This window comes from Triticum urartu, chromosome 5A (assembly GCF_056163025.1).
Source record: "Triticum urartu cultivar PI428250 chromosome 5A, HENAU_Tu73, whole genome shotgun sequence".
NCBI lineage: Eukaryota > Viridiplantae > Streptophyta > Magnoliopsida > Poales > Poaceae > Triticum > Triticum urartu.
This window is the reverse complement of record NC_141877.1, coordinates 409552222-409570946: the sequence shown is the minus strand read 5'-3', so window position 1 is coordinate 409570946 and position 18725 is coordinate 409552222. Positions and strand designations below refer to the sequence as shown.

General features: G+C 44.2%; 1 protein-coding gene across 1 annotated transcript; it reads right to left on the bottom strand.

Moving 5' to 3' along the window:
• Positions 1–1752: 1752 nt before the first annotated feature.
• Positions 1753–13384, bottom strand: MSH6 (MUTS homolog 6). The gene is made up of 21 exons (XM_048674210.2): positions 12274–13384; positions 12100–12196; positions 11770–11872; positions 11634–11687; positions 11478–11552; positions 11295–11363; positions 11131–11214; positions 10680–10877; positions 10050–10561; positions 9832–9961; positions 6239–6330; positions 5876–6051; positions 5544–5746; positions 5357–5458; positions 4148–4310; positions 3421–3710; positions 3199–3336; positions 3031–3110; positions 2809–2905; positions 2602–2731; positions 1753–2465 (listed from the first exon to the last, which is right to left on the bottom strand). The coding sequence occupies exons 1-21, from the start codon at positions 13205–13207 to the stop codon at positions 2233–2235; spliced, it is 3960 nt and encodes a 1319-aa protein (XP_048530167.1). The 5' UTR covers positions 13208–13384; the 3' UTR covers positions 1753–2232.
• Positions 13385–18725: the final 5341 nt, after the last annotated feature.

Sequence of the window (18725 nt, the reverse complement as noted above, 5' to 3'; positions counted from 1 at the left end):
TGGGTACGGCAGGTCCTTTGTCGGTGGTGTCCTTTTCCCCATATGTCACTCTTTGCCGCCCATGTGTTGCTCGATTTGGGAGCCATCAATGGTGCACGTGCGTTGGTGAGCGAGGTGGAGCAAGCAGTGGAGCTTAGGCATCAGCAGCAATGGCGGCAGGGTGCTTGAGAGAGATGGATGAAAGAGGAGAAACTAGGCACATGTCTCGCTCGGTGGGTTTTTCTTCTTTATGAATCCCTGTGAGATAGGAAGCAGCGGGTGTAATGTCGTGACATGCGGTGGGTTTGGGCTACTCATTCACCACTAACCACGCTTAAAACGCGTGAAGGTCGAGGCATTTCTATTAATGGCACTGGTACCTGAAACGTGTCGTCTAGTCATGTCATAATGACTGCCAGGACGTGGCACGAGCGGATGTCATAATGACTAACAGGACGTGGCACGAGTGGGTCCCAAGAACCCACAAGCGCCTCATGTTGTTGGCCTGACCAATATGGTCTGGTTCGACCAATTGAAGTCGAGTCTGGTCCAGTCTCTCTCTAGGACTTGGGCTCTGGTTCCAATAGATTTCACGACTACTCTGCGGGAAACCGGCCTACGGGAGCCTACTTTTCGAGATGACTTCGTTGTGGAGATCAGCTATCTACATCAACAATTCCAGAAGAGGAGAGTCAGTTTTGACTTCAACAAGCTTGTGCGGGCCGCACGAGCAAATCGACCCCGCTCAGAAAGAAGTCGGATTCGAGGATCAATTCGGGGGCTACTGACGGTGTTACGGCCAAGGTTGCCTCGCCCTAGCAGAAATCAGCCTGGAGCCCCTAGGTCGGTAACTCATGGGCTAATCAACCAAGCCCATGGTCTTACAACCAGATGGGCTAGGAAGGCTTGGCTAAGAAGGCTTGGAGTACACGACAAGACAACCAACGCTCGGAGGACTCCTCCTAACCAACTTAGTACCTATAACCTTAGGCCCCGGTAGCCATATAATCCAGCGTGAGGCTAGTTAAATATAGACAAATAGAACCTAAGAACTTTGCTCAGCCCCTTGATCTATGTAACCCTATACAATTAAAATACACTAGCAGGAATACATATTACGTCATATATCAAGAGCCTAAACCTGGTAAACTCTGTCACTATTACCATCCGATCTATTCGTCTGGCAGATATCCTATTGAGGGATCTGCAAAAAAACACTCAGAACCTACAACATGAGCCTGACACATCAACCCGGGACAGATCACACGACGGCTTGGGCAACATGAGCATGACACAACGACCAAGGACGGATCCCACGAGGGCTTGGGCAACGCCCACGGCTAGAGCGATGACATTGGAGCCGGCTTCTATACATGCACTCAAAATCATGCCTAGCTCATCATGTACTCTCTTTGTAAACTAACATAAGAGTATTTAGATCGTGATCTAAACGCTCTTATGTTAGTTTACAAAGGGAGTAGGTTTTAGAAGGTTTAGTTAACATAATTTGTATCTAGTTAGCTTGTAATATATTCAAACCATGTCTAAATTTTGTATTTGAAGTGATAAAATGGGGGAGAAATAAGTGACAACATTAGGTGGCTGAGCACCCAATCGCTGTCCGCAGACACGTCCGACCATGTCCATGGACAAATGACATCTTTTTGGGTATTGCCCTTAGATGCTGGCAAAGTGGAGGCGTTGGACAAAGTGGAGGCCAGTGGTTAGATCACGCATCGTCCAATGTTCGGCTGCTATGTATCGGCTGCATAGTAGTTTCGAGATGCTGGTGCTTGGATTAGCTGACCAACGTAGTTAGATTTTCAGTAGCTATATACACGACTCTGAGTCTCTGACCATCTACTACCCAATTACATACTTCGCAGAGATTATGCTACAGTTAGAGCAACATTTCCTTCCCTCTAGTCACTCAGTTGGGCATACTAAACTAAGCACCCTCGGCTTCAAAATTGTGCAGGCAGGCCAGGTGGCCACCCTTGGCCTTTTCGTAAGCTCCATGCGAATCATATCTCACCGCTGCAAAACCATGTCCTGCCCCATTGCCTCAATACTCCTGTGATGCTTCATACTCCGTAGCTTGACAATACTGCATTTTCAAAATGATGCCAATCCAAAAGGGCCGCCAAGTAGGCAAAAGAAGAAAAACTGGGGCAATCTCCTCTGATTAAATGGGTCATGCAAACTGACTATGCTTCCATAGTCAGTCTGATGCCTGATCTCTGATTAAATGGGTCATGCAATCTCCCTGGCACGCATCTGTACTTCACGAATCCTGCTTAAGCTTGTTGCCTGATCTTCTTGATGATTCCCTGCCTTCACAACACAGAACAAATCCTTAATGGTAGCAAAGTTATCCTCCTGTGTACAGATCGCTTTATCTTTAGTTGCACAGCGGCGTTTCCCATAATTAGCCTCAAAGTCAATTGACTTCTCATTAGCCCTTTGAAGCACTGATGCAGGTATTCCTGGATGGAGAAAACAAAATGAGCATGCAGCACTTAGTGTTTCCTTTTGTGCTAACTTAGTAAAGCCTCAGGCAAAAAGAGCATTCAAATTTGAGTAAGTGCACTGCAAAAACAAAAATACTGGCTTGGAAATAACCTGCTAATCGAGCAACATTCACGCCATAGCTTTTGGGACATGAACCAGCTGTTAATCTGTAAAGGAAAGTCACTTCTTCCAAACCTCCTTCTCCAGTGCCTACTTGGCATGCCATATGGCAAAGTGATACCTACAATATGAGGTATTCAAATACACAGGTTAACACCTGTATATGGTTGAATTCAAAGCATGATATGGACACTTTACCTTGCTATCCTCATGTTCCACTGCTAACTTATGGTAGTGGGTAGAAAACAAGCCTAGACACTGCACACGATGAACTAGATAATCTAGAACAGATGCCCTGTTATAGTCCATAAGGCAGCAAATCAATCATCTCAGAGTTGTGATAGTAAATGAGGTAACAAAATGATAAATAATGTCAAGAGGACATAACAACTCAATGATATGATCTTTAATTGAACGTACGCAATAGCTTGTCCATCAGAAGTCGATGTGCCCCGCCCAAGCTCATCTAAAGCCACAAGAGAATTCTTGGTAGCTGACGACTGAAGCAAAAGTCATAACAGAAGTAATAAATAGATAAGCAAACATGAAAACTATGACAGCCATTCATATCTGAAAGAGAAATCTTACAAGCACGGAAGCAGTCTCCATGAGCTCCACCAAGAATGTACTTTTTCCAGCCATAATATGATCCCTTGCTCCCATACGAACAAAGATACGGTCAACAAGAGAAAGCTCAAGGTTTTCCGCCGGAACATTTGCTCCAATCTGTCAAAGCATGAGAGCAGTTAACAAGCAGCATTGACAGTTATGATGGTGGAATAACTGTGTCAATATAAGATAGTGGATTACCTGTGCCAATATTATGGTAAGACAAACTTGACGCAGGAGAGTTGATTTACCACCCATATTTGGACCAGTAAGAACAATAAAGCTGGCATTTCCTGGCCCACCCATGTTAATGTTATTTGGTACAAATGAACCCATGCTTAACGAATCACTTCGAATAATGGGATGCCCAAGATTTCTTGCATGGAAAGTAGGAGTATCATCTGGACCACACAATTCTCTGATAGTTGGACAGCATGTTGGCCCCTCAAAATAATCACCCGCAATAGAAAGACTAACCAAAACATCAATCTCTGCATGATAAAACCAACATAATATCTAGTGAGCTTTTGTGACAAACATCATTCTACTTATATGTCCTTATGTCCATAAAGATTTAGCACCATAATTCATACAGAAGAATACATCTTTCCTGCGGTGCAGAAGCTAAATAGTTCTATATATGTAGAAAGGTGATCAGTTGATTCAGAGAGTATGCAAAACTAGTAACATTCTCTCAAAAAATCCATCTATCCCTTAAATGTGATATCACCCTTGTTGCTGCCCAGCAGCTGGCAATATAATGCCAGAAACATACAACTACAACCAATTTTTTAGTAGAAGCAATTAACTGCCATAGCAGATCGGGAGTACAGTGAAAACTAACAAGGAGCAATAAGGAATTTGGTCGAACTAAGTTGCTAACAATGGGGCACAGAATGAAATAAAATAACATCAGATGCAGTGTTACCAGCAGACACAGACACCAACTGTCTCCACTTGCTGTGATGCTCAATAAAGCGTTGAATCAGTTTCTGAAGAATGCCTTTCAATATTGATTCTTTATCCGTTGCAACCTTAGAAAGTTCTGATATTAGTTGTTTTACTTCTGGTGTCCAGTACCGGCAGACACCCTAGCCAAAAGTTGAAATTATGTTATGAACTTCAAATAACAGAAATATCAGTTTCAATAAAACATCTATAAGCCTTTATAGAACATTTTCAATGTGTTGAGGCAAAGTGAGCAAATGCATTGAATGCTGCAGAGAGTTAGTACAAAACAACAACCCAGCAAAGGGCCAAAATAGAACAGCTCGTGACAGTAATCAGCTCATCATGCCTTAGAAGAAACCATTTCAAAGGATTGGAGCCATGGACTTAATCAGTGGATCATCAACCCAACAAGTCAAGCAAAAGAAAAGGGGTGAATTAGCCATTAACAATCACCACCTTGACATTTCCTGAGCACATTGCTTATGCTGCAAAGGCAAATAGCAAACCCACCCAGGTCTTCAACGTGTTGGTCATTTAATATGAGGTCTAAAGAGGGGTTTCAAATCACTGTTCTTAAAAACACAAATATCAAAACCAATCCCAATGTTGTTGTCCAACTAACACCAAGGATGGATAGACTGAAAGGTTATACACAAACAGTACTGGAACTAAGCACCCTGATTGAAAGAAGTCAATTCTTAGTAGGATAAGCTTCCTTTAGCAAGATAATTAGAACTAGCACTTTCTGTAATATACAGAGAGGTCCGTACGGACAAACTCAAGCAACCAATAATATTAGGCCATTTTCCCCAAGCTCTTCTATTCCTCCCCTGTCACCCCACAACACCGGCAAGATGCGCACGCCCAGTGGACCTTCATCGTTCATCGGCCCTCAGGCACCTCCAGGCCACGGCTATGCCCTCCGATTCCAAGGCTCTAACACACTGAGGCATGACAGTTATGTCAAACTAATCCACTAAAAAGCATGTTTCAAGTTTCAACTTTCAACCAATCACTTTGGCATGAACAATTGATTACATCCTCCTCAGAGCAGTCTGACTATCTTTTTCTTTCTTTCTTTTCTAACCGCATAGCACTACATGCATCAACACCCCAAACAACATGCAACAGTATCAGTACAATTCCATGCTCGTATTCAAGTACAAGAAAATTCATGTCAAATTACCTTTTTTGTAGACTGCAACTCATAGTCACTAGGAACAGAACCCCTCAGGCTCTCAGACACTTCAATAAGGTAAGTATCCTTTCCAACATTTACATACTTAACCTGCACCAGTAAACCAATTATTAGTAATTGCTAAATAAACTAATAAATGGTCGACATTTGAAACATTAGTGACGCATAGCACTACCGATGAATCCCTCAGTAGCTTTCTTTGCTCCTTCAGGTACTCCTGTAGACTGGATTCGATCTCCTCTATGGCACAGGAAGTGGCATCATATTCAGGGTCACAACCTTCAAGAGGTATGATCCGACCATTATGATCAGCCTCTGACCAATCAAATGCATCCCTGAAGTAATCTAAAACAGATGACACATCTGGTAACCCTTTGCCTGTAAACAGTTAGAGCTTGAAGGTTACCTTACACATTAGAGGCAGTTAAACAATCTGATAAAAAACAGACACCGTGTAGAGAAGACCCCTCGTGTAGCTTAACTAATGAAGAAAGTTGTTATTACTACCTGGTGAAAGCAAATCATTTAGTAGAGAAGACCCCTCTGTGCCTGTCAACGCCCTAATAGAAGAACATGCCTGAAACATTTGCTGGCAACCACGAAGGGCAGCAGTGAACTGCTGGAGCAGTCTCTTTGCTGTGTCTTCATATAGAACAACTGACTTAGATCTCCCATTTTCACCACTGCAAAGAATGTAGTATGAGTCATTAAGAATAAGAGAGTACATTTCAAAGGTCCAAGAGTAGAAAAGCAATGCAAACTTCTATAGCTAAACCTGGAGCAAAAATATATATAATGCAAAAGTCAAAAGTCAAACAAATCCAGCTTATTGCACAATGTCACTACTAATAAGGTATGGTATTGACTTACCATCTAGAGAAAAGGTGTGCAAGCAGACGCTCCATGTCTGGAAGCCTACATAAATCTTTACGGAACTGCATAGCACATTCATGCCCGACTCCCTGGAAAGATGAATAAAGCGTTAAAAACAACAACGAAAAGTAAAATGACAAGCATAATCACGTGAAACATGAAAGCAAATTTCTGACTTCGATACATACATATATACAGTGAAAACAGATGCACAATCAGAATATACTATTATATGGTAATCATCAGTTTGAAATTTCATAATTTTGTTCACACATTAATAACTATGTTGCAGCGTTTTAATTTGAGGAGACTGCACAAGCTTCCCACCATGAATAGATAACCATCATATACTTCATAAGCTCAAAGAATAGTAATTATCCCAAGGCTATAAGATATGATCCATATAATGGTCAGGTTTTCTTTAATACTCGAGATGAGCAACTTAGCATTAAGGAACAAAGTGACAGCAACAACAAGCACATCAAAACAGTTCTAAGTACTAAAGCATTTAATAACTTGGTCATAATTAATTAAATGGCACCCACCCCTATGTAAATAATTGTGTTAATTGAGTGAAATGCTCTATTAGGCCATAAACTCACATTGAAAGAACAGTCTAGTCCCTAAACTCAAAAACTGCACACTTCAAACCATGAACTGTTTTAAGTGATACACTTACGGCCAAACGGTTCAGGAGGGCGCGGCAGGGGGGGTGGGTGCAAAATGGATAAAATTAAAGGAGCACGTTGCCGGCCGACGCCACCACGCCATGCCTCAATGCAGTCCGCTGTCCGTCGAGCTGCACCGAGCCATGGCCGTCGGCGAGAGAAAATTAACGAGCTGCTCGGCTCGTTAAGCTTAACGAGCAAAAAATCTTGTGGTTGAGATGCCATGAAATGTTGTCATGCGAGATAACAATATGTGTTGTGTTGTACTAACAAGCTTAACGAGCTGCTCGTGAAACTCATTAGCTCGTTTGTTAAGCTCATTAAGTTTGACGAGCTGAAATCAATGATTGGCTCTGTTCATTAAGTGAGCTATGAGCTTATCGAGCTGTGCTATCTAGCGCTCATTAAGCTCGCGAGCTACGAGCTTTTGGTCCAGCCCTAGGTGAGAAGTCCCTCCAGGCAAAGGCGGTGGCACACACGAAGCCCACGAAGGTGTCCTCAAGCGTGTGTGCCCAGCTGACATAGGCGAGCAGAAAGAGCTCCATGTTGGTATTGGTGAACGCCTGCTCGGCCGCCACGCCGAAGCCGAGGACAAAGGCAAGGAGCAGGTTGAGCGGGAAGTGCAGCGCAACGGCGGAGGTGGAGTAGGCAGCCATGGGCTTGGTAATGTGTTGGGGGTGGAGATATAGATGGAGCTGGTGAAGTGCGTCCAGGTCCGGGAGCCAACACAGGTAGAGCACAGACACTATCACACACAGGTACACCACGCAGTTGAGTGCCGTGATCGGCGCCACGAAGAAGATGAAGAAGACGCATTGGATAGTGGTAACCTCTGTCTCAACGTGTGTGTTTTGGTTCTTGCTTCATTTCCTGGTCCAACACTTTGCATCCATCCTCTTCCAGTAAATGTGACCGTGCAGATACTTCCTTCTTGGGATATCATGTATTAGACTAGCACCCGCAGTTCAGGCTCTGACGACATGGCAGTCGCGTGTGCAGTTATACCTCTGTCTCAACGTGTGTGTTTTGGTGCTTGCTTCATTTCCTGGTCCAACACTTTGCATCCATCCTCTTCCAGTAAATGTGGCGGTGCAGATACTTCCTTCTTGGGATATCATGTATTAGACTAGCACCCGCAGTTCAGGCTCTGACGACGTGGCAGTCACGTGTGCAGTTATTTCCTCTCAAACCATTTTTTGGCCTTAAGTGTATCGCTTAAAACAATTTGTCCTAAAATGTGCAGTTTTTTACTTTAAGGCCTAAACTGTTCTTTCAATTTGAGTTTATGGTCTAATGGGGCATTTCACTCTTGGTCTACAGTATGCTCGATTGTGAGAGAAATAGTAACCATATAGATATATTTGTAAGTTTCCATGCATATGTGTGCTATACTGCTATTGACCTTATGAGGCTAAAGTTGATGTTGGGATTTTGCTAGAGGAAATAGAAGCAAGAAGTTCATAAATTTGTTTTTGCAATGCTAACACCATTCTCTTTATCTTTTGTTTGAACAACCCAATATCCAACACACACCTTTGTTTATTCCACTTCTAATTATATATTTGTAGAAGTTATTAAACATATAGTGATACGAATTAGTTTTTTCAATTGAAAAAAAATGTTTGGATGTCAATTTTTGTGGCAACAAAACATTTGCATGGAAAAGGGCTCAAAAGATCCAGAAAAAAAGAAGTCAAAGCATAGAATCTTTCTCTGGATTTTGCTGTATGCTAAGATAAACACAAAAGTCCTAATGTACCACAAGAACATTTCCATGTATTGCCTTGCTTGTAACTTTCTGGATTATGTTGTAGCCATACTGATACCATAACTGTGTGGTGTTTAGGTCAATGTGTATTCAAGAACTGATGTACTATCATCTCTGGGCTTTGTTGAATTATATACACTGATAGATATAATGGACAAAAGAGTGTCCTTTTGTGCATATGGCCCTCGTGTTGCTCACTGGGCCCTTCAACCGGATCGATGCGACTTCCTTCTCCAGGGGAGAGGCGGGCAAGGGGGGCGAGGGGGGCTTTATCTTAGGCTGACAGTGGGAGTGGGTGCTTTCAGGCGTCCAGAAGGGCCCCGTGCGACAACAGCAGCTTGACCCTTCCTTTCAACTTGGGGTGGATACCAGAGCAGTGGTCCTGTGGAATGCAGGCGGTGATTTGGTGCATCAGGGACAAAGGGTGAGCGGCCAGTGCGGCACCGCAATCTGCTTGCAGGCAGAGGATGTCGGGGCATCGACCCCCAGTAGGCAATGATAGTGGGTTCCTAAGAGCGTGGTGGTTGGAATGAATTCCATGGCAATGGCCCCCGTGTGGTGGAAAGCGACATGTCAGGTATTGCTAGTGGTGGAGTCGGTGGTGCCTTTTCTATAGTGAAATGCAAGATAGACATCACTAAAAAATAGATGCAAGCACTCTGTTATTTTATGCTGTAAGCAATTTAAAAGAAGGAAAGAAAACCAAATATGGGTTTGTGATATGATCATGTATGTGCTCTATGAACCAAGAAAAACTTATGGGTTTGTTATGCTTTGTCACTTAGTACTAAAGGTAAGTGAAACCAGATGGCATACATGCATCTACAGTTTTCCATCTCGTTTTTCCAGACTCGTTTTTCTAAATATCCCCTGGTACACAAACTGATGCCGCATTGCCTATTCTATGATCAAGTAGAGAAGAAAATCCCATCATTAAGATATCGTATTTGCATGTATCTGAAGTGTTACTCTTGCATGTAAATCAAATTTTGCCCAAGCAAAACACACCAACCCAAAAATAGCTTCCATTACTATGTTATATGTCTTCATTGCTGATTTGTCATTATAGCTATGCAAATACCGTTTTCAAATAATCCTACGTGAATAGCAAAACAAGCTTTATGCTAGGAAAATTATTTACATAAAACACAAACCTTGAAAATAGCAATGGCACCTTGACGCTGTAGTATTGCTTTGCAATCATACAAAGGCCTTACAATCCACCGTTTGAGCAATCTTTTCCCAAATCCAGTAACACAATGATTCAATTGTTCATACAAGGTCCTGAAAGTATACGCAAAAGTATGTTGTCAGTGTCACTTAACAGAGTTCAATATATAGACAGAAATAAAGAGTTTAAAGCAGGTAGTACCCTGAGAGACCACCAGTTGCATTCTCTAGGATCTCCAAATTTTCCAGTGCGGCAGCATCAAGTATCATATGCTTCCGCATATTGTTGATGAGCCCCGAGCATGTCAGGGGCTCAAATTCAGCACATGGAAGCAATTTGTCATCCAGAAGGACTTGCTTTAAGTAAAACAAAGAACCTCCAAGAGCAGAAAGCGCATACGCTCGATCACCAGCTTCAATTAGCTCACTTAATAGGTCAGGCAGACAGCCCACATTGTTTTGTACACCAACAGTGTTTCGTGACGCAGTGAGATTATCTGATGAGCTGTAGTATTGCTCTATTACCTGAATAGTTTTCTCTGCATCCCAAAATTCCGTAGATGGAAGCAAAGCATTTATCAAAGGGTCTCTTGTATTGTTTTTCAGTGCCCTCTCAGTTTCTGCACTCAGCATCTTAGCTGGCTTTATGATTTCCACAGGTCGTATTTCAGACAAAATGGAACATAGCACATGACGTTCAGGGTCATCTTGAAACTGAAAAACAACAATTACATAATGATAAGAGGCTACACAATTAATAAGGGGCGCTTGATAGTTCTTCTCTGCGTGCAAGTATGACTGGAAATAAATGCTAGAATCATATACCACCTACCTGTCCAATGATGAATTTGCTTGTAGAAACATCAATTATGCAAACACCAATTGTATGACCATCTTGACTCTTTGTTGAATTACATGGATAACTTTCAGCCACGGACAAGATGTATGACGTATCTGGATTCGCCAGAAGGGATTCTCCTTCTGTCAGTGTTCCTTTTGTGACCATTGCACATATTTCACGCCTCACAACCTTGAGTAAAGAAGGAAAACAACAAAAATAGATATGGTCATGTTCCCAGCGCAACAATAACAAGATTTGAATTTACATAAAAAATAGAAAACAACAGGACACTGCTCAGAAGTTTCCAATCTAAATCACTGACATATTTGTTATCAAAACAGAAAAAACTAGTTATATTTGGCATATATCTTTGTGGTCACGGTATGTGCATATCGGTATTACAAAAGCGGTAACTCTGGTTGACCATGGGACCTAAACAAACCTTGTCTTTTGTACCCGTCTCTCTACGGCGAAGTTCAAGCTGGTCTGGCGTCTCGGTCTGCTCTACAACCAGAACGCGATAACCCTGTGATAAAATGAATGTTTTTATTAAAAAGAAAACTTATCTACTATTGATGAATAAAGTTACATCAAATATGTCCTGACCTTCTGAGCTAGTTTCTCCAAATTCACTGCTAAATTCTTCTCTGGGAAGCCACAGTGAGGTTGGTCACCCTAAAACAATAGGATGCAAAACAAATGAGCAGAGTTCTGGATCACAAGGGAAGTTAAAAGCTGGAACGTGGAGTAATAGCAGCAACACCAATAAGGGGAAGAAAACAATTACACCTTCATGTATTGAAGATCAAGCTCCTTGGCCCCAACATGAGCATCCATCTCGTACAATTCATAGAATTTGCCCATCTATTTCAAATTCATAGAATAATGAATAATCACGACAGCCTTAATTTTACTTCAGTGAGCACTAGATAAATGTAGCTGTACCTTGAAGAACAGGACCTTATCCATGTGCTGGGATTTAAATTCCCACCATTGCCTCTATTAATAAAGACTGACAGTTAGTTTTCAAGACAAGTTAAGGAGAAGAAAAAGGGATGAATTGTCAGCATGGACATATTACCTGTCCACCTGTCAAGTTCTTCAAGAACTGGGGAGGCAAGAAGAGAGTTCTTGGATCATAGGCTGGGTCTGCAGGTCGTCTCCCTTTTGCATCTTTGCGCCCCCTATAGTTGAAAACACATCATAACAAGAGGCCCATTGAGAAAAGAAGAAGCAATTGATACAGCAAAGTGTATGGCTAGAATAAATTGCATTAATGAACGCATGTGTTTTGCCAGATATACACCCAATATTTTGACAAATACTATAAAATGTTTAAACCAAGCTGTCAAAACTGCTATAATTAAACTGCAAGAGGAAATAATCAAAATAGTACTCCGCAAGTACTCACTGCCCAAGGAATGTGAACTTCTCCATCTGCCGACTTCCAAAGCGCTCAGACAGGTCTCCAGTAAGAGCAAGGTGAGCATTCTCTAAAATCCTCTCTCCTGCAACAATGGCAACAAAAATTACAGACCAAACCACCAAACTCAAACTCAACAACAATTCAGATTCCATTACTCACTCGTATCACAGCTCGGTGGCACCTTCATTTCAGCCTTTTCAGGGGTGTTAGCTAGTTGAAAGCTGAACTTCTTAGCACAATCCAATGCACCAACATCCACTTGTTTCCTCTTCTTTGACAACGTTGACCCTGATGATGCTGAGCCAAGACCAGACGTTGACCGCACTGTGGACACTGAAGCTGACGTGGACAAGGAGTTCCTTGATTTCCCCTTTCGCGAACTGACCGCAACAACCTCTTCCTCTTCGTCATCCAACTCCACCTCCTCCCCATCAGAATCATCCTCCGGAGCAGCATCCTTCTTCCAGTCCTCGTCCTCAGTGGAATCCCCAGTTTCCTCATGCTCCTGCGCAGACGGCGACTTCGCCTTTGCGGTGTCAGACATCCTCCGAAGACGCCGCAGCTTCCTGGCCGGGGGCGGCGTCGCCTCCTCGGCGGCCCACTCGAATTTCTCCTTGACGAGGTCGACCTCCTCCTCCTCCCCGTCGTCGTACTTCACGCGGTGCCGGCGGGAGCCCCCGTCGTAGGCATCCACCGTGCCCTCGTACCACGCGTCGTCCAGCGGCCAGTACACCCGCAGCCGCCGCCCCACCGCCTCTCCCGCAGGCGCCGCCGCTGCATCATGCTTCTTCTCCTGCTGCGGCTGCGGCGGCGGAGACGGCTTTGGTGGGGGAGGGGAGGGCACGGCGAGAGGGGGCTTCCTCGCCTTAGGGTTCAGCGGCGACGGGGAGGGTTCTGCGGCGGGCTTAGGGATGGAGGCGGCGGGGGAAGGGGAAGGGGATGGCACGACGAGAGGGGGCTTCCTCGCCTTAGGGTTCAGCGACGACGGGGAGGGCTCTGCGGCGGGCTTCGGGGTGGAGGCGAAGAAGGCGGTGAGCTGGCTCTGCTTCCGGACGAGAGGGGAGCGGCCGTTGCTGAGGCGGCGGGACGCCATTGGAGAGCGCCCGAGGAAGGGATGGCCGCTTTCTCCCGGCGGGGTTTAGGGTTTCGCGGGGGATTTTTGGCGGAGGGGATCAAATAGGGGGGGTGGCGCGGGCAAGTGGCGGGAAACAGAGGATGGGTGCGAGGGAAGGAGGGTGACACGCGCGTCTGTTGCCGCCGGAGGAGACGAGGTGCTCTGCGGCCGAGCAGCGCGGGGAGGAGGAGGGCCTGGGTGCGGCCGTGCGGGCCTGCAGGGTCGGCCCGGTAATGGCTTGGGTCGCTGACAAGCGGGTTCTGGTCGGCTGCGCTTCTGTGGCGATACTGCGAGTTCCAAAAATGTTCTCGGAAAATAGTTCTAAAAGAAAATTCATGTTCACGGAAAATAGTTCTAAAAAAATCATGTTCTCTGAAAAGAAAACCAGCTCCACCATCCTTCCCATCACAGACCCCTGAGTGCTAAAGAGAATCAGATCAATGGAAGTTCCGAACATACCTTTGGTGCACCAGGTTGTCATCATTTTTGTGATGAGAAAGTAATATCGACTCAGATAGCCAGAAAGTCGTTGATCTTTGTCGATAAGTGTCAACAACGTCGATCTCAAAGGAGACACGACCCAAAGAAGAAGATGACGATTGGTTGACCACACATAGATGTCAGTCCGAGTTGATGTAACAATCAGATCGGCGCAGTTGCCACCAAAGCACCACCGGCCCGGAAAGACATAACCAACTCCACCTATTACCACATACGGAAAGGCAAACTTATCAACCCAGTTTTATCTTTAACCGACAAAGAATAGGAAGAAGTCGGAGGAGACCTTATTGAACATCGCCGCCACCACAGTCAAAAGGGGCGAAGCGACGAATAATGAATACCTAATGTCCACCCGATCTCATCACTAGATCTAATAGTGCATGTTTCGTCGAGGTAGGGAGACCTTATTGAGCATTGTCGCTACCACAACTGAGAGGGACGAAATAACGAACGACGAATACCTAATGTCCACCCGATCTCATCACTAGATCCAATAGTGCATGTACCGGCGAGGCAGGAGAACAAGTCGAAGGAACCATTATTGAACACCTCACTCACCACCACTGAAAGGGTGAGGTGATGGGCGAACAGAGACATAGTGCCATGCCCCAAGATGAACTTAACTATAATTCTAGTTGTAGATTGGTGCCTCTCTACATACCCCAGCGGTAGAGCTAATGAAGTAAGAGGACGTCGCGATCTACTCCTCGATGAGGAGTGATGACCTACACGTGCACAGGGTTTAGTTGTAGTTTTTTCAAAATAAGAGTATCGATCCCACTACGAGCACAGGAATGACCTTGTCTCTCGCGGGGATTTATAGTATAGTGTCTGCAAGTTAGTTGTGATCTAAGGCAAATTGGAAACAAAAGTTTGAAATATTGCAAGGTTGTTGTGAACATGGTAATAAAATGCAAGAGTAAAACAAAAGGTCTCAAAATGTGAAACGGCGGTTGTTGGAATCAACAGGGCTAAAGCATTCTCAGGGAGTTTGAATTCCTCACTAGTGTGTATCTAACGTAGCCTATGCCTAAACATAATTTAAATTATGGGTTCCTGAGCCACTTTATATGTTTTCCATAAGTGGGCGGAGCCAAGTACATAAATACGTCCATACATGTCGCAGCCTCGTATCCCATACGCAACTACTGTTCATCCCCACTTCGGTTACCGAATGGTGATTAAGGGTTTCCATGTGGACGCAACTAAGGTGGTCTCCATTTTCCCCTACTGCAATGATCAGGGAAGGGGGAGATATGTTCTCACTACAAACCTCCGCAAACCCACCATCACACCAATGGCAATGATCTTTCGTCCAAAGAGGCATATGTCGACTTCACGACTTCAGCCAGCATTGAGAAGATCATTAACATAAACTATAAAGAGGATATCAAATCCTATCACTGTTCAATTCCTAAACACATCAGGGTTCCTACATATCCCCGTGAACTAGGGAGACTACTCGCACATTGAGATCATAAGCATCATGGAATGAATAGTGGTAAACACAGATGAAGTACCAAAGTAATACATAAATGGATCCACAAGGACTAATGTGCTAGAAAAAAGATAGAGATGGGATGGTGATGGTGTGGATGGATGATGATGATGCCCTGTCGATGGGATGATACCGCGACGAAGCCCCTCTATCAATTCCTCCTCCGAAATCCTTCCGAACTCTAGGGTTCTTCGTTCTAGAGTAGCTTCTGATTGTTGTAGGTGTCTGATCCACGATCCAGTCGCACAAGGGTAAAATAATGAGTCAGACGGTGGCGGCGGTAGGTGGTACGAGCGCGCACGAACGTGTCGTGCTCCCTCGATCGCCCTCGTCTTCTCTATTGCACCTATTTATCCTCCCCTTTTTTATGGTAAGCATTTATTATCCCAAATAGCATGAATTTTAGCACTTATAACGTTGGAATTCTTTCCTTGTGCCTCCAAATACTTCTAGTGAAGGAATTTTGGTGAAAACATATCAAAGGGTGCGCGGACGTGGTAAAATCTGGAGAATCCTAACACCATTGTACAAAATAAAAGGTGTAATCAATGCAAAACCTGGACTCTTCAAGGGGTGACATCGTGGCAACATTAGATTGCTTAGATAAGGGCAGGATCGATGAAAGTTTAAACAAGAAAACTGAGGTAACGACGAATCAAAGAGGTAAAATGACATGCATGACATATCTCTGGAATTTCAGGGAAATACTTCTTTTCACCAACCAATGTTCCTCTCTAGCGCCTTTCAAGAAAGCACCATGGCAGTCTAGCGGGTTCTATTTATATTACATGTCTTGTATGCTACATAAAGCAAAGGCTTAACATTTCCTCTTAGCTATTTCCCGTAGTGGTAGGGTTTGTCTTCTATTTGAGCCCGTCACATGGCTTAGCTATTCATATGGTCTTGCAATAGTTTATAACCGAGTAAAATCTACCACTACTCCTAAAAGTATTCGAGGTGTGTCACTTTAGTCCTAAAACTATGAAAACGCACGTTTGAGTCCCACTTCTTTCTAAAGTATGCCTTTGTCGGTCCTAAACTCGTCGGAGCAGGTCTGACATGCACCAGTGACAATTTGACCTTTGCCACGTCAGATGACTCAGTTTTGGTGGCAAAACTCCCACCTAAAACGGTTGGTGGGCTTGCATTTACCCCTACATGTACATAACCATAGAAAGGTTGCTCCTCTCTTCCCTTCCCTTCAGTTTCCCCCCTCATTTTCTCCCCTGCCATGGATGCAAGCTCCCACACTTCATTCACGTGTGCCATGGCGACGACCGACGCTGGAAGGTCACCTCAACCATGCACAAAAAAGGTTATGCTTGAAACAATGTCTCAATTACAAGACACATGTTAGCTGTAATAGAACATCACCTGAAACACTGACACAAATGAGTGCATTGGCTGCATCAACAATAGTAATATGAAGTGCACTGTGTACATATAACTAAGAGTGAATTACATGACACTAGAAACAAAAGCTAGAAATTTAGGTTCCTATTACATAAGAACCTCAAAATGCATATAAGAAGGTGCATATAAACCCACAACAACACATGCATGAGGTTTACTTCGGCACCTAGCTGGCATTATCTAAATACTCTCCAAAATAGAATTGTTATCTGTCCAAAAATCTCTTTGTCCAAAGTGAGAACATGTTCACTTATAATCAGTGATACTGGCCTTTGTAACCCTCTTCTTTAAGACAACAATGGATGAGGTAGCTATAGTGGGCTGCAAAGCATCTCTATGTGAGCAATGAAGGTGGATTCTGGAATAGGGCCTGGTGGCACAGGTGATTGTTGTTGGGGAAACGCGGTATTTCAAAATTTTACCTATGATCACGCAAGATCTATATAGGGGATGCATAGCAACGAGAGGGGAGAGTGTGTCTACGTACCCTCGTAGACCGAAAACGGAAGCGTTTAGTAACGCGGTTGATGTGGTCGAACGTCTTCACAATCCAACCGATCCAAGTACCGAACGTACGGCACCTCCGTGTTCAGCACACGTTCATCTCGATGACGTCCCTCGAGCTCTTGATCCAGTTGAGGACGAGGGAGAGTTCCGTCAGCACGACGGCGTGATGACGGTGATGATGAAGTTACTGGCGCAGGGCTTCGCCTAAGCACTACGACGATATGACCGAGGTGTGTAATTGTGGAGGGGGGCACCGCACACGGCTAAGACAAATCTTGGTATGCCTTTGGGGTGCCCCCTGTCCACGTATATAAAGGAGGGAGGGAGAGAGGCCGACCCTCCTAGGGGCGCGCCAAGAGTATGGAGTCCTACTAGGACTTCCAAGTCCTAGTAGGAATCCCCTTTCTTTTCGGAGTAGGAGAGAAGGAAAGAGGAAAGAGAGAGGGAGTAGGAAAAGGCAAGAGGGGCGCCGCCCCCTTCCCCTAGTCCAATTCGGACCCATGGGGGGCGCGCACCACCTCCCCTTGGCCTGCCTCCTCTTTTCCCGTATGGCCCAATAAGGCCCATTACTTCTCCCGGTGAATTCCCGTAACTCCCCAGTACTCCGAAATATACCCGAATCACTCGAAACCTTTCCGATGTCCGAATATAGCCTTCCAATATATGAATATTTACCTATCGACCATTTCGAGACTCCTCGTCATGTTCGTGATCTCATACGGGACTCGGAACAAACTTCGGTCATCAAATCACATAACTCATAATACAAATCGTCATTGAACGTTAAGCGTGCGGACCCTACGGGTTCGAGAACTATGTAGACATGACCGAGACACATCTCCGTTCAATAACCAATAGCGGAACCTGGATGCTCATATTGGCTCCTACATATTCTACGAAGATCTTTATCTGTCAACCCGCATAACAACATACATTGTTCCTTTTGTCATCGGTATGTTACTTGCCCGAGATTCGATTGTCGGTATCATCATACCTAGCTCAATCTCGTTACCGACAAGTCTCTTTACTCGTTCTGTAATGCATCATCCTGTAACTAACTCATTAGTCACATTGCTTGCAAGGCTTATAGTGATGTGCATTACCGAGAGGGCCTGGAGATACCTCTCTGATACTCAGAGTGACAAATCCTAATCTCGATCTATGCCAACTCAACAAACACCATCGGAGACACCCGTAGAGCATCTTTATAATCACCCAGTTACGTTGTGACGTTTGATAGCACACAAGGTTCCTCCGGTATTCGGGAGTTGCATAATCTCATAGTCATAGGAACATGTATAAGTCATGAAGAAAGCAATAGCAATAAAACTTAACTATAATTATGCTAAGCTAACGGATGGGTCTTGTCCATCACATCATTATCCTAATGATGTGATCACGTTCATCAAATGACAACACATGTCTATGGTCAGGAAACCTAACCATCTTCTATGAACGAGCTAGTCAAGTAGAGGCATACTAGGGACACTTTGTTTTGTCTATGTATTCACACGTGTATCAAGTTTCCGGTTAATACAATTCTAGCATGAATAATAAACATTTATCATGATATAAGGA